Source organism: Leptidea sinapis, chromosome 9 (genome assembly GCF_905404315.1).
Source record: "Leptidea sinapis chromosome 9, ilLepSina1.1, whole genome shotgun sequence".
NCBI classification, from domain to species: Eukaryota; Metazoa; Arthropoda; class Insecta; order Lepidoptera; family Pieridae; genus Leptidea; species Leptidea sinapis.
In genome coordinates, this window is record NC_066273.1 from 2925649 (window position 1) to 2948955 (window position 23307).

Below are 23307 nucleotides of genomic sequence, written 5' to 3' on the forward strand. Positions count from 1 at the left end.
GATCCAACTACCCACCCTATTTAAAATATGAAAGATATTTAAGTAAGTTAATTTCAAAGACCAAAGAAAAGTACGTAAGTAACCAGTGAAAAGCTACTTTGCATAGAATGCTGGCCAGATGAAACAGCAGTCCTAGTAACAAACAGGGTTCCCATTGGCTGTCCTTCCGGTAAGGGACGCTAAAAACAACTGCTTTACATAATAATGTACCTCACATTATACAGAAGACCCAAAGCAGTTGTTTAAAATAATTCAAGCAATAAATAGGATGTGTATTTCGGGAACATGAAAGAGTCCTCAACCTCACATTATCAATGACCTTATTTCATTTCAATGGAGCTGTTGATAAAAATAGATGTGCTAGCCATAGATGTCACATATTTTTCAGTGATGTATTTGAGAATATATTACAAGGGTTTCCACAGTTTAGATGTCTTCCGTAAGTAAGAGTAAAGAAATAGTTATCCTGACAGTGTTATGGTTTGCTCCATGCTATGTGTGTAGAAATATTTAATAAATTACCAAAAGAGATAAGAGAGGAGACAATGTTAAATAAATTTAAATTATTAACACTATTAAAAAAAAATGTTTTTACTCAATAAATGAATATTATCAAACGAAGTGGTAACTGGCACCAATACTATTTTTACCAAAAATATTACAATTTGTTGTGATTATTTTTACTACATTATCTCATAGCATTTCATTTATTATTGTAAATGTGTATTGTAGGGTCTTTTAGTAGGCTTTACGTTGGTCAAATTAAATGTAGAAGTAATTATTGATTGTGTTAGGTTTATAATATTGCGAAATGAAACCACAAAAATATTTGCATGTCTGTCAAGACGAAACATGTGCCTGGTCTTAAATTTGTAACAACTTTACTTGTGAATGTTTTTGGCAAATAAACAACTTTGACTTTGACTCAAAAAGCCATTGAAATACCTTTCACTTCAAAATGGAAGGACTGACAAGTAAACACAAGTTGGAAGAGATTTCTTTTTTGTTTTCACTGGGAAAACAAGAAAATACACACATGTCAAGCTGATATGCATGACAAACAATAGGTGGCCTTATCACTTAAGACAAATTTCTTCCCGGCAAACTGTACTGGCTAAACTGAAATAGTTTTAATTGATAAGATAAGAGTAGGTGGTACTATAGATATACATATAATTTAAAAATAAATATACAGTGATTTAAAAATAAATAACAAGAAAATTACTAATAAATTTGTCACAGTGATAAATAATATTTAAGGAGCAGTGGTTTAAAAGATTGGTGAGTTTTGCCTTTCTGATTCCAGTGGGAAGAGAATTCCATAGGTTTTCAGCTTGCAAAGTAAATTAAATATTAAAGAAGGAAGTTTTATGACCAGTACAAAGATTACAAAAAGTGATTATGGAAAACTTTTAATTATGCAAACTGAAGATTTACCAGTGGGAGGCTCATTTGCACAGAATGCTGGCAAGATTATGGGTATCAAAAAGGTGCCTATTTCTGCCGCGAAGCAGTAATGTGTAAACATTATTGTTTTCGGTCTGTAGGGCGCCGTAACTAGTGAAATTACTAGGCAAATAAGACTTAACATCTTATGCGTCAAGGTGACGATCGCAATTGTAGTGCCACTCAAAATTTTAGGGTTTTTCAAGAATCCTGAGCGGCACTGCATTGTGGGCTGGGTATATTAATTACCATCAGCTGAACGTTCTGCTCGTTTCGTCACTCAGATTGTGCTATGATATATAATTTGAAGGTGTGCCTCACCTATCGTCGGGGTCGCTCCACAACAGATCGCACATGGGTCCCTCGTGGGGCACCTCCTGCACGCGGTCCAGCGCTCGGATGTGGTCCAAGGTGTCGATGGAGGGGCTGAGCCCGCCGTGCAGACAGAAGATCTGTCCGTCGACGAGCGCGGTGAGCGGCAGGTAGTCGAACAGGTCGGTGAAGTGTTTCCACACGGACGCGTTGCCGTACTTGCGGAGGCACTCGTCGTAGAACCCGTACACCTGAGTGATCTGACGCGACTCGTGGTTGCCGCGGAGTATTGTTATTCTCTCACGATACCTAACCTGAAATGTACAACAATTTATTAATGACCTGCGACTCTGGTGTAATCATCGTCCGGATTCATCTTTACTGCTCGAGTAAATCAAATGTAGAATCTGTTAGTGCAGCTTTACATGTTCGTTCGAGCAAGTAATTCGAAGAAAAACCACATCACATCATGGAGTTGAGGAAATACGTCATAGAATTGTTAAAAAATAGATCGAAAACCATGAATTCTGGGAATGTTTGCTATCATTAAAGGCATAAAAGGCATTTATTTTCTCAAAATTGATTCCTTTAGAATTCTTTTTGATGTCATTTCTTATACTACTGGATACTACTACCGCTTCGGAAACAAATGGCGCTCTGAGAGAGAAGAAGCGGCGCAAGAAACTCTCCCAGCATTCTTTTTTTTTTTGGCGCTCTTTTCAATAAAAATATACAATATTGTACAGTCATTTCTATCGCTATAAAATAATCACTATCTAGTCCCAGGCTGTCCAATCATTTAGATATTCAGCAGTGGAGTAATAGGATATATGACAGAGCTATTTTTTTATAAAACATTTAAATTTATTTATAGAATGCCTGAACAGTGGCTGGGACTTTATTGTAGAAGTGTATACATTTACCCTTAAAGCTATTATGTATCTTTTGAAGCCTACTAGAATTAGTTACAAGCAATCCCTTATTTCTAATGTTATAATAATGAAAATCACAATTAAGAGCAAAAAGGTGACGATTTTTGTGAAAATATATTAAATTTTCATAAATGTACTGACAATGAACAGTCATAATATTTATTTCTTTAAATTTTTCTTTGAGAGACTGTCTATAACCAAGCTGATATATAGCACGAACAGCTCTCTTTTGCAGTGCAAACACTATATCAATGTCAGCAGTATGACCCCATAGTAATATACCGTACGTCATGATGCTGTCGTTGCTTGTTTTGGAAATTTTCTTTTCGCACGCGCATTACGTATGGAAGCAGTGAAGTAAGTAAGCAAGTAATTTATTTATTCAGGAACAAAAGAGTCTATTACAATGAAGAGAAAACAATTCCATAAATTAAATACCAATTATGTTTACAATGGACAATAATGCAAAACGAAAAAACAACAAAGATATCTTAAACCAAAAGTGAAAACTACACAATTACAAACGAAACTTTTAAACAGTTATAACTGTATAGTTAAGAACAGGACACAAGGACACATTTATAGGAGAATATGTCGACATGCCAGAAATGTTTACTAGTTAAAGTTTGATGGCAAACCTCTGGCAACCACTTCTACGACAGATAAATTAACCAGATTGTTAGTTAGGTCATTTATTAAGTAATAATACTTGTTTCCATTGTTATCTTAAAATATATATTTCTTTTGTGCGTCTGTTATAACTGAACTCCTCCTAAACGGCTGGACCGATTTTGATGTTTTTTTTTGTATGTTCCAGTGAATTTGAGATTGGTTAATATATTATTCTCCTGCTCATGTGTATGTTGGTGAACTCCTCCTAACGGCTGGACCGATTGTTCAAATTTAAGACGTGTGTACAGCACAACGTCTGCCGGGTCCACTTTGGGTTATATATAAAAATCAAAACGCTATTTCCGGTAAATAGTTAAAGTTACGTTAAAGCACAAAGTTGGTCTAACAACACCAAAATAAATAATTTTAATCTTGTTTTCTAAATAATGAGATATCAGTGATGATAGCACACGATGAAAGTATATAGAGTGTGATAATAATATAAGAGATACGATATTACAGGCAACTTTATCAGGCCTGCAAACGAACTCGTCAGCTAGCGATTAAGATGAAAGTATGACCAGGGGGGTGCATATCATATAGGCAATCAGGCAGTGCCTACCTCGTAAAAATCCTACATAAATATAGCATTAGTGTTAAAGATAATTTAGTTTCATTTGGTTCCATTATTTATTGACGACCTGTATAGCCGAGTGATTAGCGATCCTACCTACTAAGCTAGAGGTCCCGGGTTCGAATCCCGGTAGGTGCAAGTATTTATATGATGAATATGGATGTTTGTTACCGATTCATGGATGTTTAAATGTATTTATGTATGTTTATATGAATTTATGTATGTTTAAGTAAGTATATTGTTTTAAATATATCATAGTCTTGTAACCCATAACACAGGCTATATTAAATGCTTGGGGCAAGATAATTTGTGTAAAAAGTGTGTCAATATTATATACTAATATAATATTAATAACCCAACTTCTATTGAACACCCACTGCTAAATATATTCCTTACGCTATGTCATATATTAATTAACTTAAGGTACTAAATTAATCTATGACACTTGCTAAATAACTATAACTAATGGATCTACTTGTGAGTACGCGGATCTCTACTATTAATTGGTAATAATGGTTAAAATGGTAACTCGGGCCGGTCCTGTAATGGTTATAGACGAATGGTTAATGGTAACTAGGACCGGCCCGATCAATGGTAACCCCGTGTACTTCCTTACTGAAGGCAACACATGATTATAAAAAAATAATTTTATCTACTAAGCAATATTTGTAATATAATGCTGTTCGATGGATTTACTTCGAAGTAGTACTAGATACTAGAGTCCTAGCAATCTTTGCATATTCCAAAGCTCAACTACTATGTAGATCTTCAGTGCCTACATTGCTTGAAAAACAATACACGCTCCTGAAAGCATCATATTATTATGTTCTTCTGAATTACCGTATGCCATGACGGGATCGTTGGCGGGATTGATTCCTAGACTTTATCGCTGCTTGAGACTAAAAAAATACAGATTGCGGTGGTAATTAAATGTTATTTATAACGCGAAGAACTTAGAATGAGCATGATAGGTGGAAATCTTAAAAGGCATTTATTTTCTCAAAATAGATTCCTTTAGAATTAGTTTTGATGTCACTTCTAACACTACCGCCGCTTCGGAAACAAATGGCACTCCGACGGAGAAGAAGCGTCGCAAGAAACGCTCCCAGCATTCTTTTTTTTGAGCTGTTTTTAATAAAATATACAATGTAATACTGTCATTGTTAGCTGTCCGATCACTTAGATAATCCTCTGATTACCTGCTACTCTTAGCAGGATTTACGACAGAGGAACAGTGGCCGGAACTTTATTATAAAAGTGTATACATTTATCTTTATAATCAAATAATATATATAATCAAGGGCTTAGGTTTTTTTTTGGAACGGAACCTGATGAACTCGGATCAGTCATTAATTAAATAAAATAACACGAGAACGCAGCTTCAGTATTCGCGATAGCACGGTAAGCGTACGATAACTGACAATGACGTCACAGCACTACAATGCAGGCGCGCGAGGCGAGTCGTGCGGAAAGCGGGGGGAGATGTTGCCGCTTTCACCTCCGGCCCCGACTGCATTCAGTTGGCGCGATAACGTAGTAAGTAGTACGTAGCAATCTTATATCATTTACGGCTGTTTTCAATAACCTATCTATCAGAAAATTTATTGAAGTAGGCGTTACTTTGCGGAAATCCATAATTATAAATCTGTCACGAGACTGCAGATTTTGGCGAGACAACACGTCCTGAGGATGCCTCGTGTAAAGGCGAAACACGTGTCGAATTGTTTAAAGACACAAATTGGCGGAATTAACACTAAAGAAAACTTAAATCATTTGTATAACCTATCTATCTTTAGTTTAAGTTACTAGAGGTAGACAAATCTATCCTTTTACGCTTACTAACATTACAATTACCTATCGACATATAACTATATTGGACATCACTATGGATAGATCTCGTCATTAAACGGTGACAGCAATGTATCCGTAACTAGAGATACTTTATTGAAAACGGCCGTTACTCGTCTAGATAGACTACGACAGCTGTGAAAACGTCAAAAAAATTTAATTTAGAACTCCTATTTAGAGCAATTCACGCACACTAACACAAAGTGTCATACAAATCGCGAGTGTAAGACGTAGCTTGTCACGCACACTAAACTAATATTCCTGGCCTGTTTTTATCGATTGTCTAACAGCAAGAGACTCTCCCCCTTATTCATAATAGTCTGCTAACTTAAAGCATTGCAAATTCTCACTCTGTCTTCTTCTATTGACCTAAGTCAGAATGAGAAAAATCACTCCTTAGCGGCTATTTAAAGTTAGCGGACCATTATGAATAAGGGGGTAAATCTAAACGTATAAATTATCTAAGGAAGCCAATATATTATGTACGTGATAGTCGTCTCGCAAGGAATTTGCACTAATACCATTTCTATTACCTTCTCTTATTAAGATTTTTATGATCATTACCATCAAGTGACCCCTGTGTAAGGCTCCACAATATGTGTTGCAATAAAATAATCATAAAAAGGACATTTAGATATACTTGGTATTTAGTAACGGCGCTTTGACACGCGCACTTCGCATGACTTACATTTGGCATTATCGTTTTCCCTAGGCTAGTAGGAAAATGTCAAAACATACTTAATATTGGGTATGTTCCGATATGCACTGCGAGCACTGCACAGTACTATCACTGCAAAAAATTATTTCCGTTATGAACTGCCAGTATACTGCCGCAGTACCCTAGAGAAATATATGACGTCATAATTCGCCGCCATATTCTACTGTGAACACTGGAGTTTTCGAGGTAAGGTACTCGCAGTACTTTCATCAGTCAAAACCACTTGAGTGCCTAACGTTTTTCAAACAATATGGTAGTTTTTGACGTTCAATAAGTGATTTTGAATAAAAATATTTGAATTTGAATACCTTCACTTTAATCCCAAATAATTTTAATTTAACAGTACTCCAACAACAGTTTTTTTTTAGTGAACTAGAAAACTTTAATACACTCATTTGAATGCTGCGTCAAAATATGAGGCTGACAGTATACGGGATTGCGTTCCGTTTTAAATAGTAACCAATATAACTGGCTATAAAGGAACGGCTTCACAGTATACTAAATTGACATCACACTGTACAGTGGTCGCAGTGCATATCGGAACATACCCATAATATGAAACAGCATTAGAACAAATCATTCTGATGTTACAGTTTCTCTTAGAGTGAGTATTAAGTAACGCGTTTAATCATATTATTTTTAGAAGCCGTACTCGTCAAAGGTACTTGAAGCGGATTCATTTATTACTCTATAAAAATGGCTCATAAAATTGTTTGATTTTCATTGTTTTATAAGGGTTAGGTATTGTTAAAACTTGGAGAAGGCGAATCTAAATATCTATAACTAACAAAAGTACAAAGTATTATTTAAATTTTTATACGGTAAGTAATTATAAGATTTTCTTTTATTAAACTTGAACTTTGAACTGTTCATTATAAAAATAAAAATAACGGCTTTGCACTCCGGGAGTGCCGGAAGAAATGAAAACGGTATTGGAATGGTTTGGGAATAATTTCGCAAGAATTGCTTTATTTATAAGTATAAAATTACTAGCATTTATGTGGTTAAATACAATATTCATTTATTGCGCTATCGTAAACAAAAATGACAATTTATATTACATTAAAAAGTTTATCTCTCAGAAAAATCAACGTTTATCCAGAACAAACACCGAGGTAATATTTATAATTATATAATGTTTTTATTTAAAAAAAAGGCATAAAACGGCACAATAGTTATAGTTAATAAATTCATGAAAGCATGTTTTAAATTTTATTCTACCCGTATTTGTTTCAATGAGGACTAAATATTAACTTAACATTATTATATTAAACATTACAATATTAATTTTAAACACACTTCCGCCTTATCATTATGAAATAAACCTTACACAATGAATATGGGCACAATTCAAGTCACGTGTTGGCAACATAATGAGTTTTAAAATTGATGAAGTCATGGAACTAGAAAAAAAATTACATGACGTCTTATATCACGAACATGTTAAAAAAAAGAAGACAAAATGTTACAGCTAGGCTGGCTCACAGATGCTGAAACAGAGAGACTGTATCTATATATCTGTAGCCCGACAACCGAGCGCTTCTCTTATATTACAGCACATGAGTCGGAAAGGATGATTATCATCGGAATCGTGCATCTTATAAAATTACTAGCTGACCCAGCAAACGTTGTATTGCCGATATTAAAATCGCGATACCAAAGTAATTGTTGATGGTAGACGGGTGAAAATTTGAAGTTTTATTTTTAATGTTGACTCATAATCAAAGAAATTTAAAAAAAAAATTCATGTGGACCATCCTTAACATTAAGGGGGATGAAAAATAGATGTTGTCCGATTCTCAGACCTATCCAATATGCACTCAAAATTTCATGTCGGATCGGTCAAGCCGCTTCGGAGGGGTTCAAAGTTTAACACCATGACACGAGAATTTTACATATTAGATTAAAATACCTAGTCGTATTATTTGTACCCAATACTTTTCGTTCAGTCGTTCCATGGTCGCCCACCTTTATGAATTATCTCTGGTTACCTGTACCGTCATATTTGTTTATCATTTAGGACACGTAATATTAAAAATATACGTGTGTTGTTAATGACAATAAGCGACGAGACGAGCACGACGTGCTGATGGTTATTGATACGCCTTAGCTATTACAATGCAGTGCCACTCAAGGTTCTTGAAAAACCCAAAAATTCTGAGCGGCACTACATTTGCGCTCGTCACTTTGAGACATAAGATGTTAAGTCTCATTTGCTCAGTAATTTCACTACGGCGCCCTTCAGACCGAAACAAAATATTGCTTACACTTACTGCTTCATGGCAGACTTAGGAGCTGTTGTGGTACCCATAATCTAGCCTGCATCCTGTGCGTTCATTCGTTCGATGGTCTCCCATCTCTATCCCTGGTGCCCTGTACCGTTGGCTGCTGCTCACCTTCAGCGCGACGAGCAGTGTGACGGTCTCCACGCTGTAGTAGCCGCGGTCCACGTAGTCCCCCATGAACAGGTAGTTGGTGTCGGGCGACCGGCCTCCGATGCGGAACAGCTCCATCAGGTCGTGGAACTGGCCGTGAACGTCCCCGCATACTGTCACGGGGCATTTCACTTCTTGCACATTTGACTCTTTTGTTAGAATCTCCTTTGCCTGGAAGTAAAATTGAGTTTCATTATTTAAATATCTAGTTGGGCAGGGCCAATTTCGGGAAAGAGGTCACTTGTTGAATCCAACTGGGATGGGCATCAGCTCGTGGTCGCTCTGCGCAATGGAGAGAGCTCGTAGTTTCCCTGCGAGATCGAATCATAGGATCCATAGGAGAATCAAAGTCACCGACATATCCCAGATGGTTGCGTAACTGAATTGGAGGGAGGGAGGGCACGTAGCTCGATGGGCAGATTTCCGTTAGGGCAATAAAGTCCTCGAATGGCGACCACGTACCGGAAGTCGTAGTGATGGTAGGCCCCCCACAAGGTGGCGCCCCCACCGACGATCTGGTCAAATTCTGATCCGGAATACGTTGGATGAGGGCAGCGCAGGACCGATCGTCATGGCAATCTTTGGGGGACGTCTTCCGGCTAAGATGATGATTTAAATACGTACTGCCTATAGGCTAATCTTTATTCGTACATCCCTACAACTTTTACATTTATATTAAAACGGAAACATGTGATTTGAAATTACAAAACGCCTCATTGCCTGTCAACATTTAAGGCTCCCATTTAAATAATTTTATTAAAGTAAACCTGTTTCTAATTGATTCGAACGTGTGATAGTATATTTAAAAACCTAATTACTGTATAGTGTGAAAATATTTATATCTTTGTAGGAATTTTCAGAGTCCATTTTCATATTTCCTCGATATATATGAAATGGACTCAATACATAACAATAAATATGTCTAAATATGTCCCAATAATCAGCCTATCTCCGGTTGCGGCCTACTTGAAATAAAAATCGTAACTATCGTTGAATTTTCTGTACCAATAAACTTATCGACGGTAACTCATCTTATCCATACACGCTGTCTGTCAATGGGAGGACGTATAGCTTACCAGCGATAAAAGTTTGTATGGAAATTGCAATTCACGCCTCCCAATATAAAGCGATAAGAATGAATAATCGGGTATATTGGGACATCTTTAGATTATTGAAAGCTACTTACTAACAGTACAAGGCAGTAATTTATCTCTATCTGTAGATAGTATGTTGGGAACTGCCGTAATAGTTATTCTCTATAAAGTACTTTGTCTAATGACAACTTCATACAGAATCTCAAGAGAATCATGTCTACACTCATGTGTTATGTGTAAGCAGCTGTAAGTCACTTTGCATTGTACTATTTAACCCCTAGAACAGTAAAATAATTTGTTAAAATTTAATCAAGGAAAATCTTAATACTGACAATAAAACCGATATGAATAAATTTACATTTTTTTCACGCTATTGTTGTTCATATTATTGAGAATATTCAAAAGATACCATTACACTATGTTCAAGAACTTTTGTTAAATACCCGCAATTACGTTTCAAGCGCGGTGCCCAAAAGTTTATTTTTGTCATTCAAATTTAGAACTTTACATTAGTCATTATTGCCAAAATACAAATTAGGATGCAACCACCATTTTTCACCATTTCATGTTTTTAAAATATCCATTCAAATTCAAATATTTTTTTTCAAAATAGGATGTGACATCACTTATTGAAAGTCAAAAAAACTACCACCCATTCCAAAATGAATGACTCAGGCCTGAGAAGAACGAGCGCAACAAACTTAGCGGACTTTTTTTTTCATCAAAAAATATGTTTACAAAGTAACATTGTACCATTAAACTTATTATTTAATAGCCTGAGGACGGTCGCTCCATTCCCAATTTGTGGTATCACTAAGAAAGTCATTTATGTTATAGTAACCTTTACCACACAAACGTTTTTTAACAATTCTTTTGAATAACGTAATACTTTTGTTTTGAACATTTTCTTGGATCCTGTTGTAAAATCATATACGTCGCCCCACAGAAGACTTGCCAACTCGACTTAGCCGAGTAGTAGGCATTATAAGTTTGTCTGTTCCTGGTGTTAACATTATGGTTATGACAGTTTCTAGCAAATTCACTTATGTGCCTATGTACATACTATTACTATTTCAACTCATTATCTTATAGAGGAAGTACTTTAGGTAAGTTATTATGAAGGAAAATTAAAATAAGTATAATTTTTCTCTTCATTAAATGTAGCCTTCGTAATGACTTCTTTCAAGCTCTCATGAGCTAATTTCGTAAAATATCTACTACCAATTAACATAATTATTGTTGAAACAATTGGCATTAAAATAGCAAATCATTTGGCATTAATTATAAGAAAAATTGCTTACATGCATGATATGCTACTATGAAATTTTAAGTATAAATTCAAGAGTCCCATTATATTAAAATTTATATTATTATACGAGACTTATTCCTAATACCAGCATCCACCCGCGATTCTGTCCCCTGGTACGTAGGAGTCCGCGCAAAAATTAGCCTACGTTCTAACCTTATAAATCAGACCATATCCACACAAAATCAAAGCACATATGAGTTTAATTTTTAAATTCTAATAATATAATGCTAGATATCGCATCGTCTGATGTTAGAGAGGAAATTGCCTTACATACGTATAACATAAAACATAATCGTAATAGTAGATGCAGTCAACCTTGTGATCTGTCTATCAGCTCGTGCCAATCAATGCCTTTGATGTCCCTCCAAGTGGAATACCCACGTGTTCAGGTCACTTTTTTTTAATGAAAATAAGGGCCGAGGCAAATAGGACGTTCAGCTGACTAAATTTCTGAGCGGCACTACTTGCACTCGTCACCTTGAGACATAAGATGTTAATTCTCATTTGCCCTGTAATTTCACTAGTTACGGCGCCCTTCGGACCGAAACACAATAATATTTACATATTAGTGCTTCACATCAGAAATAGGCGCCGTTCAATTTTTAAATATCAACAGCACGTAACCGTTCTTGTTTGGTGAAATTGGAAATCAAAACCAATATCAGAGCACCAGTGGGAGGTGTTTTAACAATGGAAGGCTCCTTTGCACGGATGCCTGCTAGAATATGGGTACCATAACGGCGCCTATTTCTGCCGTGAAACAGTAATGTGTAAGCATTATTGTGTTCCAGCTTAAAGGGTGCCGTAGCTAGTGAAATTACTGGAAAATGAGACTTAACATCGTATGTCTGAAGGTGACGAGCGCAATTGTAGTGCTGCTCAGAATTTTTGGGTTTCACAAGAACCCTGAGCGACACTGCCTTGTAATGAGCAACGCGTATCAATTACCATCAGCTGAACGTCCTGTTCGTCTGGTCCCTTATTTTCATTTAAAAAAAATCGGTTTTTCTTAAAATCCACAATCAGTCTATAAACTTTTCTTCACTAACTTTTATCAATAACCCTCCCATGATACTTGATATAAATAACAAGGTACAATAACGAAGAAATGTCGTTCAGTATAAATTCCCAAAAGGCCTCTTTCCACTGCGGAATTTCGCTCCGTATACGACCTGCATTGTTGTCAAGAGCACTCAACAGTTCATTTATGAGACTTTCCTTTGCCGAGAGCTCGGTTTAATAATAAACCTACCCCGAAATTGCAGTGTACGAATACGAAATATTATGAATGCTTAAATAAAACACTATTAAAGGATTAAAACGCGTGTAATTACAACGGTTTTACATTAGATGTTTGCGTAAAAGTTACATTTTTATTTTAGTTAACCCGACGTTTCAAGACCTTTCCAGATCTCGTTTTCAGGTGGACTGCGGATCTGGAAAGGTCTTGAAATGTCGGGTTAACTATAAAAATGTAACTTTTACGCAAACATCTAATGTAAAACCGTTACAATTACACGCGTTTTAATCCTTTAAAGGTGTTTTATTTTAATGTGTAACACTCGCGTCAATCAAAGAAAATATTATTATGAATGCTTTTTGCACAAGTGGTAAATATTTTAAGGGTAATAGCAGTGGTACCAAAAATTGTGGATAAATATACTATACTAGGGTACGCCCGCCACTTCGCACACGTATATTTGAGTGTATTATTTTACTTTTGAAGTTATACTTTTTTAGGCGCGTTATGAAATAAAATGTGAGTGAAATTTTAAGATGCGCGCACCACTGTAACACAAAAGAAACAGGTTGAAGTTGGTTTCTAAAATTTTCTGGCGTTTACGTCATTCGTTTTTTTTTTTTTTGGATTCTCCGTCCATTTTTAGGGCAGGCAAAGGGTTCAAGCCCATACAGCCGTATTCATTATTTAATAATTACTTGTCAAAGCCATCTTTGCAAGATTTTTACAAAATCGTTCTTTCTAAAAACGTAGAATAGCACGAGGAATAAATGATTCTAATGACTTTTGCTTCGTTAGGCCAAAGAAGTATAACTTCTTGCGTGCATACATAAGTACACACACTTTTTTTTTTGTTTGTGAACCAATTAGAATGATACACAAGCGATTTCCCGCGATTTCCCACGTGTCAGCACCCAATTGCGTACACGAAAAATCGGACAAAAATTTTAGAATAATAAAATTGATCTCAGTTCACTAACTATATTTATATTGTGCTTCAACTCCATCTTATGTGCCATGCAACATTCCTATAAATAACATTTATGAAAAGAGGTACTTGTATCTATTTCTGTTTATTTTCATTATTGAGTAAAGTAACAGCTGATTTTTACATGTATTTTGAAATAAACTGGATAAATAAGCGATAATTCAACAATAACAATAACCATTTTAGGGTTAATTTGTTTTTATTATTATTTATAATTACGAATTCAACACCATCTAGCTCTCGGAGTAGTACTTCAATAAATATTAACCCCCTTATTCATAATAGTCTGCTAACTTTGCCAGTGGGAGGCTCCTTTGCACAGGATGCCGGCTAGATTATGGGTACCACAACGGCGCCTATTTCTGTCGTAAGTAAGCAGTAATGTGTAAGCATTACTGTGTTTCGGTCTGAAGGGCGCCGTAGCTAGTGAAATTACTGGGCAAATGAGACTTAATATCTTGCCTCAAGGTGACAGGCGCAGTTGTAGTGCCGCTCATAATTTTTGGGGTTTTTCAAGAATCCTGAGCGGCACTGCATTGTAATGGGCAGGGCGTATCAATTACCATCATCTGAACGTCCTGCTCGTCTTGTCCCTTATTTACATTTAAAAAAAAAAACTTAAAGCATTGCTAATTCTCACTCTGTCTTCCTCTTTTGACCTAAGTCAGAATGAGTAAAAACATTCCTAAGCGGCTGTTTAAAGTTAGCGGACTATTATGAATAAGGGGGTAAAAAAATATTTTTGTCAATTATTCAAGAACATGAAGGAAGGACGTGACGTCATACTTATATTCAGACATACTCAGTGTAATTGTTACCACAGTTAACTTGTTATTGTGGTGTTACGAGTGGCGGTTGTTTATTGTGGTTGCTATTGGTAACCAAAACGCCAGAGTAGGTTTAGTATTCAGAAACATATTACCGCGTGGAACCCCAGACGATATATATACTAGTACGAACTTCCCACTCATACTTAATCAAGGCCCGCGTCCTACAACATACGGGTCGAGGTAACATCCGTTTGAATAGAGCACCGACGTTATTTTACTCATTTGATATAAAGCCATATGAGCCAATTTTTGAATAAAACATTAAAAAAAAAACAATTTGGCAAAGCAGTCCGTCCGCTGCAACTGTTTTTGTTTCATTTCAAATGTGAGTTCCGACGAAGAAGACGTGGATGCTGTTCAGGCAAAAGTAGATTTAGTTCTCAAAAGAAGAAACAGCAATAGATTCCGGGTCCGACCATAGCTTGAAATTGATGTTAGGTTCGGTATGAAAAACTTTTTTCGTTGATCAGAAAGTGATTTTCAAGAGTTGTTATCATATACAGTCTCACAGGATATGAAAAAATGATGTGGAGAAAATATGATGTGATGTGAATATTCAAAATAGGATGTGACATCACTTATTGAAAGTAAAAAAAACTACCACCCATTTCAAAATTATTGCCTCAGGCCTGAGAAGAACGGGCGCAACAAACACAGCGGGCTTTTTTTTCATCAAAAAATTTGTCCCTCCATTTCCAATCTGTGGTATCATTAAGGAAGTCATTTATGTTATAGTAACCTTTACCACACAAATGTTTTGTAACAAATAGAACTATCTAAGCGCTACCAATATAACATCCCAAAGAACCAGTCTTTAGCTCAGTGAACGATAACATATTATGCGTTCATTTCCCTTCCCGCAGGCGAACGCGAAAATATTTTATTTAACAAAACTATTAAGCCACGTCCCTAATTGGTTTATAAAACATGTTAGTGTGTTAACAAGTACAGCGCAGCTGACCCAGCTTAGTAATAAACTAGCAACTCGCCTCCAGTCTAGCACTCCGAAATTTAGCTCTTCAAATTCAAATATTTTTATTCAAAATCACTTATTGAACGTCATAAACTCCCACCCATTCGAAATAGTACGCGTCAGACCTGAGAAGAACGGGCACAAGAAACTCGGCAGGCTTTTTTTTTTCATAAAAATATGGATGACAATGTAATATCGTACAATAAACATTTATATTTAAAGAACCTGAGGGTGTTCGCTTCATTCCCAGTCCGTGGTATCGTTATGAAAAGCATTTATATTATACTATAATCTTTTAAATTTCGTAACACATTTGTTTTGTACATTATCTGGGATCATGTTGTAAAAGCATACACAACGCCCATTGTAAGACTTACTAACTCGACTTAAGGCCGAATAGTAGGCATAGCATCGCAGTTTCTAGCAAATTCCTTAAAAGTGCTTATGAACATACAGAACATTATCAGATGCAACAGTCAAAATGTTGATTTCTTTAAATTTTTCTATAGGACCGAGGTTATAAAGAGCGCTAATAGCCCACTTCTGCAGCAAGCACAAAGGTGGTCTTAATATCGGCTGCACTGCCCCATAACAATAATAAGAGTGAAAATTACTAAAGTAAACTAATACTAATAAATAAAGTAAACAGAGATGTGGTTGTTTGTGTGTCATGTGAAAGTTTATCAAAAAAAGACGGGATATAGTTGGGATGTGTCCTTATTGGACCTGAGAATGAAGAAACTCTTCATTCTCAGGCCGCTTTGTTTTTTTGTCAGCGCGTTTTGTTGAAGCGGTGAGCGGTAAAAAAACCGTAAAATTCCTTTTTCGAAAAATATTTTTACCATGGAGGAGAGTTATAACGAATTAGGTTGAGTATCAAAATACGTTGTGAAACCTGTTTCTCATAACAATTTTCCATCGAGATTCTGCTCAAGCTCATATAACGAAAATTCCAAAAAAAAACACGAGTACAAGTCAAAATCTCCTCCTAATTTGAGGTCGTTTGACGTGGTGTGAATAAGTATAAACTACCATATAAATCTTTAATTTTGGTATATCAGTATTTTGATAATATGCAAAAAAAAATGTCTCATTTATATAATAACAATATGCCAGAACGCTGTTAAACCGCCAAAACTGTTGCCAAATAGCATCTTTCTACGTTAAAAAAAATTACTAACGAAAGTAAAACTTAACCTCATATTATATTCATATTTCAAAACAATCTCGGCGATTGTTTACGTCAATCCAAAATCATGAAGATGAATTAAGATCATCAACCTAGATTAGGTTACATGACCAATCAATACCAAGTGTGCAAGATAGGACGGGATATCCGGTTTCCCGCGCATTTTTATCTAAAACGTTATCAAGTTCGTATAGTGTAACTTTTTGAGGCTAACACAGTCTCTTAGTAAAGGGTCTCTCAATTTAAATACTGTAATGATAGAACTGCCTGAACATGAAAACTTAACTAGTACTAAACACAGCTTCGTCATAATATAACTTATTAATATCTCAGGAAATGACGAATCTTATATTTAAGTTGTGATAGAATATTCACCACAGATATTGAAAAATTATGAGGCATATTACATCTGCCTCTATTGACACTTCTTGTCAATCATGACCACACTGTGAAGAGTGTGTCAATTGAGAAGATTATCCAACAGTTACATTTATGGTACTTTTAGAGGTTTTAGGTACATTACAGAGAAAAAAAAAGAGAAAAAGAAGATAAAAAGGAAAAAAAAACCGCTGAGTTTGTTGCGCCCGTTCTACTCAGGTCTGAGGCATTCATTTTGGAATGGGTGGTAGTTTTTTGACTTTCAATAAGTGATGTCACATCCTATTTTGAATAAAAATATTTGAATTTGAAATATTGCAATAGGAAAATAATATAAATAACAGGAACATAGTTTAAATTTTCGGAAATCCATCATCTTTATTGTAATAAAAAGCATTATGTTGAATAATTCTGATATGATTTTATGTCTTCTTGCTATCTATAGAGTTATACCGTTATTGATTGATGAAGTAATTTTGAAATTTTACCTACAAATAATTATTATATCAACATTTTTATCTATATATATATATATATAAAAATGAATTGCTGTTCGTTAGTCTCGCTAAAACTTAAGAACGGCTGGACCGATTTGGCTAATTTAGGTCTTGAATTATATGTGGAAGTCCAGCGAAAGTTTAAAAGGTGAATAAATATGAAAATGCTCAGAATTAAATAAAAATAACAATTTCATTATTCCTTTGATGTGTACCCCCATCGCGTCGTTCAGAAATCAAATTGAAAGAATAGTTGAAAATGAATAAGCTAATTAGAATTTTTATATCTTGCCAACTTTCTCAGGAGGTAAAAAAGAAAATTAAAGCTAGTAAGCTTACTATAGTAATAGTTGGTAGATTACTTACAGCTGTTAACTATCTATCAGATTATATTTATATAAATTGATAAAATATTGCGATATCTTCATTTAATATAAAGTTAATAAAGTTTTAAGAAATAAAGATCTTTATAAGTACTATGTGTTTTGTCATGTGTTTATGCGGAAGAAGTCACGTGTATCAGCTAGTTTATAATAAAGGAAAGGTAAACATATTATACATGCACACATAATTCAATAACCCATATCATAATAATTTAAAGCCTAATATACATGTTTAATATGAATTACAATTGGGCACAAGTTGTTGTGAAGAAAACAGTGGAGCAGGAACTACCAACCCTGGAAAAGAAAGGTAGGGAGTACTGGTGCCATTTAGGAATTAGCTGTTAGCTTTATGCTGTCTAAAAGTTGCTATACTGTATGTAATGTTTGGGGCCAAATGTCTAATTCAGTTGCAATATTGAAATGCTAATAACAATGTAAGTCATAGCAAACTCTATGACATCATCAAAGTGGACAAAAACATAACAAAGGCAAAGTAAATAGCACCTCATATGTTAACTGAGTTAGCACAAGTCATTACTTTGTGGCCATGGAGAAAAGAATGTTTACTAACATTAGGAAATGCTTAAGCTCATTACGTCAAGGTCACACAATGCCAGCCAAATTATATAAACAAAATGTCATGAGAGAGTTTGATATGTTTCATTCAATTAATCAACAAAATACTGATCATTAGCAACAGAGGGGTACATACCAATACTTTAGATAAATTAATCTCTTGGCAGACTCAAAATCCCAGCCCTAGCATGTTTCTAAACACAACTCCAACTTCTCCTTCCACATGAATAAAGGACAAATATCTGTCTCATTATCACCTATACTGACATGAAAATTAATAGCAAGAAACAAAATATCAAAATTTTCCACCTCAAAATGTCAAATATGGGTATTTTTTTCCAACAGAGAGGTGGTAAAACCAATACTTTTTGCTATATTTCTTGGCATTACTCTCGACTCCAAATTACAAATCCCAGAAAATGTACAAAACAAATTTGTTGCGAATTTCAAAATAATTGTTAAAAAATGTTTATGTAATATTAGAAATGCGAGTGACAAACCTCACACAATGTAATAAAAAATATTATTGTACAAAATTATGTTGTGATGAAACATTATTTTAAAAAAAAGCCCCATGAGTTTCATGCACCTATTCTTCTTAGGTCTAAGTTCAGAGGCATAAATGTTTGAATAGATGATAGTCTTTGATGTTCAATAAGTGATTTATCTTATTGTAAATAAAAATATTTGAATTTGACAAGGGTGTTTTAGAATTGCCCAACAGAAACAAATCAAGAAAAGCGCGTACACCTTCCTTAAAGGCCGGCAACGCTCTTGTGATTCCTCTGGTGTTGCAGGAGAGTGTGGGCGGCGGTGATCACTTAACACCAGGTGACCCGTACGCTCGTTTGTCCTCCTATTCCATAAAAAAAAAGATACGAAAGAGAGTGAGTGTGGACTATGATGTCATTGTATAGTGTATCCTGTAAGCCTTGAAAATTATTGGTAGGGGAACTCTGGAAGATGTTTAGTATCATGAAAGTTAAAAAATAACCATAGTGACCCGTGGACAATAGTAAAACCGGAATCAAGAGATGTGCCACCAGAATTTGAAATGGCAGTACACTAATAAGAAAAGAAATATAAAATTCTATAATAACTTCTAATCTATCAGCTCCAAACATAAATATCAATCATAATATATAATTACTAGCTGACCCAGCAAACAACGATTTTAATATCGGCAATACAATATTGCCGATATTAAAATCGCGATACAAAAGTAACTGTTAATCGTACATGGGTGAAAATTTGAAGTTGTATGTATTTTTTAATGCTGACTAATAATCAAACAAATTTAAAAAAAAATAAAAAAAAATAATTCGTGTACATTTAAGGGGATGAAAAAGATGTTCTCAGACCTACCCTATATGCACTCAAAATTTCATGATAATCGGTCAAGCCGTTTCGGAGGAGTTCAATGTTTAACACCATGACATAAGAATTTTATACATATATCAGATGCCATTTAGTTATCACACATGACAAATTAACAACCAATATTAACTGTTTTATAACCACTTGCTTCAAAACCCACAAAATAAAAACTGTATACCAATTAGAGTTAAATCCTTTCAACCTACTAAAGAAATCCAATCGAAGGTTCCAGTTATCAATATTTATTAAAACTGATTAAAGCACTTTTATTTTTAATCAGCAAACAAGTCAATGAACTACTATGAACATAAATGTAGACAATACCCTTGCAACCCGCAACATATGTACTGTAAAAAAATAATATAAAACATGTTCAAGCTTACGGTTTGGTTAATTAATAATTATTAAATAGTTTCTTTCGAGTTGTGTGAAAGTTTTTAAAAGTTTCAAAGATATTAATATGGCTTCTACAGCATATTATACTCTAGAGAGCTGTAAGTCGTCCAGTATGATTTCAACATAATATGTGTCTGAAATAGCTGGAGACTTACACCAACAGATCCATGAGTGGATTTTTGAGCCATCTGCATTGTTTCTGTATGAGATTCTATTGATAAGTGATGATTACGGAAATGATGATGACTAATAAATATTTATACTATATAAACAATGTGTTTTTTTCTTCCTATGACAAACAGTGTTACAAGACCTCACTAGTATTTATATGAAATACATATTTTAAGACACAACTTTGAAATTATATTATGGTTTTTAGGTTATTTTGATGTTCACATTCATGTTGCATTTCTCAGTATTTCTGTCAGACCATTTCTAAATATATTGTCGTAATCTAGAGATTATAAGGAATATATATTATTTCAATCAATCAATTTATGTTTCAATACTATGTGGTGCACATATAGAGAGGTTGGCCTATTTTTCAAAGACATAATTGTAGATTACAAATTAATACAAAACATACAAATTTATAGATATTTTTGTGATACACAAATAAAAACTTCTTAAATCAAAGTAGTCTATGTTACTATGAAACGCCATTATCTATGTCTCTCTCTCTCTGCTAAATATTTATACTGGCTTTTCAGAGATTAGATAGAACAAACAGTGTGACACACTTTTATTTGTTTTTTAGGTATTAATACATAGAGAAAATTCGAACATATTCAGTAAAAAAAGGCTTATTTTAAAATGACCACACATTTTACTTACATGTATAGATGAAAGAATAACCTAACATTAACTAACTTCTGACAATAACCAAAAAAAAATTAATACAAATATTTATGATATAGTATTTTCTGTTTGTTAAGCTGAATTCATGTTTTTTTAACTGAATAGTGGAAAAGGCAAATTATTATACTAATGTAAACAATAGAAATATAAAACTTAAATAGGTCTTTGTACGTAACGTAGGGACAACATAATTAATAAAAAATAACCAATCGTCACTCCAATGTTATGTGGTGCAGTATTAATGTTATAATGTTTACATCCGGTTTAATATTAAGGTTTATCAAGTTACATATAGTTTTACTAAGTACTTGATTCTTTGATCTGATTCAAACTACTTTTAGCAGATTAGTTATGGTTTTTTTAAATAAATGCTGTAGATAAAAATCAACAAGTTCAAGAACTTATTAAAAGCTGCTAATCTTGTAATATTATTAAAATGAAAACCAGATAACTTCAATTTAAGAAATATATCAAATTGTTTTCTACCCACATATACATTTATATTTTGCTATGTAACTGTATATTTTAATTGTTACATTGGTAAGGTTTTGAGAATTATAGGTTTTCAAGTATAATTATTATGATAATCAGAAGTTGAATACTAATTATTAAATAAAAGACATACATACATTACTTTGACACATTGTAAAAGCCATAACATATATTATATTAAATGATTTAACAACAAAACTATAAAATTACCAGAAATATTTATTATTAAAGTAAATGCAGTGAAATAAGTGCTTCACAATAAAATAATTTAATATGAAAATAAACATGTTTTCAACTTTGTGAATTTTGTTAAGAAATACAGTATAAACATTATTATTTAATACTGTTTAGGGATATCTGATTTTGTTTACAATAAGATTAATAAATTAAAGCTATGGTGAAATGAACAGTAAAACATTAATTGTTAGCATCGTTTCCGCACCTCGTCTATAAATATCCCATTCAATTTAGCTGCCTAATAACAAGTAAATTCGAAACTGATGATAGGGTGTGGTGAATTTAGTGTTTTGAAACCATATAAGAGCAAAGCTTATGTTTATAAACTGCAAAAATATCCTGTATCATAGTCATTTACAACTTATGAAATGAATAATGGTACAGGTTCTCGCTCTGCAGACGCTTTTCTACGAACGAGTCTAGCAAGTACCTGTAGTACATGATTCATAATGTACAACCTCAGTAACTATCTACCCAATGGGAAAATCATTTTTCGAAGTAAAAAACGAAACGTAATAAAACTTATACTAGAACATTACCTTATCGCATAACGTTTTCACTTGGTTTTCTGTCAATTGCTTGCAATCATTTAGCTGTTCTATCCATTGATCCAGTTCCTTTAGCGACGCTTTGTCTTCCATATTTTGAGATTGTGAAATTAACGTTATAAACGTTAACTTAGAATTAAGATAAATTTAACTACTTAATTTACACAAAACCATGCGAATTTTCTAATTTACACTGTGTCTAGAAATACTGACTTTATTAGACACTTACAAAATGGCGTAGAAATTGCGTGACGTCAATTTCTTTCAAAAAACGACATTCGCCACCAAGCGCTTCATATCGGAACTATTATTGTGACGCTTATTTAGGGTTGCGTTCATTTTTAAAGAATAAATAACATAAAAAATAATTTTATATAAATTTTATTAGAACAATAATTGTACATTAATAATATTCCCTAAATAAAAAAAACTAGTAACTAGTGTGCATACTAATAACAAGTAAGTAAACTAGTAACTAGTGTGCATACACTAGTTACTAGTTTTTTTTATTTAGGGTATGCACCACAAATACAAATTCTTTCGCGCTTATTAAGGGATGCATTATGCATGCATATTGCTTAGATTTTACTAGTTCCTCGTTAGCCTATGGGAGGCCTGTCTGATGTCTCACTCCCCATGTAGGTATCGAAATCGGAAGCCAGTAAATAGGGACTACTTCACAGATACGACCGATATTTAAAATATGCAGAAAGATGAATAAATCAAAGCATAATATTAAAGGTTTCCTATAGACGCTGAAACAATCAAATTTAAAGTGATTATTATAATAGCTTAATTACCATTCATGATAGCTACCTATTTATTTCCTTTGAACTAAGTAGGTTTCACTATGTCGTGGTCTTCCAACGCATACATTACTATCTGCAACTAATGTAGGTTTGACAGCGAAAAAATATTGATTTTAAGTTACGATTACATACCTATTTATATTGTAGAAAAACTGGGCATTCTTATAAGATGACCTTGTACTAGATAAGGTAC

At 34.1% G+C, this 23307-nt stretch overlaps 2 protein-coding genes across 2 annotated transcripts in view; both read right to left on the reverse strand.

Moving 5' to 3' along the window:
• LOC126965998 (serine/threonine-protein phosphatase 2A catalytic subunit beta isoform) overlaps positions 1 to 22555 on the reverse strand; it is a 30111-nt gene extending 7556 nt beyond the window's left edge. Inside the window, exons 1-3 of the mRNA XM_050809861.1 lie at positions 22297 to 22555; positions 8899 to 9108; positions 1768 to 2072 (exon numbers count right to left, since the gene is read on the reverse strand). Coding sequence (XP_050665818.1) covers positions 1768 to 2072; positions 8899 to 9108; positions 22297 to 22398 — 617 coding nt within the window. The 5' untranslated portion in view covers positions 22399 to 22555. The remainder of the gene's footprint in view (positions 1 to 1767; positions 2073 to 8898; positions 9109 to 22296) is intronic.
• LOC126966023 (lysozyme-like) overlaps positions 1 to 23307 on the reverse strand; it is a 302967-nt gene that overhangs the window by 113825 nt on the left and 165835 nt on the right. The window lies entirely within an intron of this gene.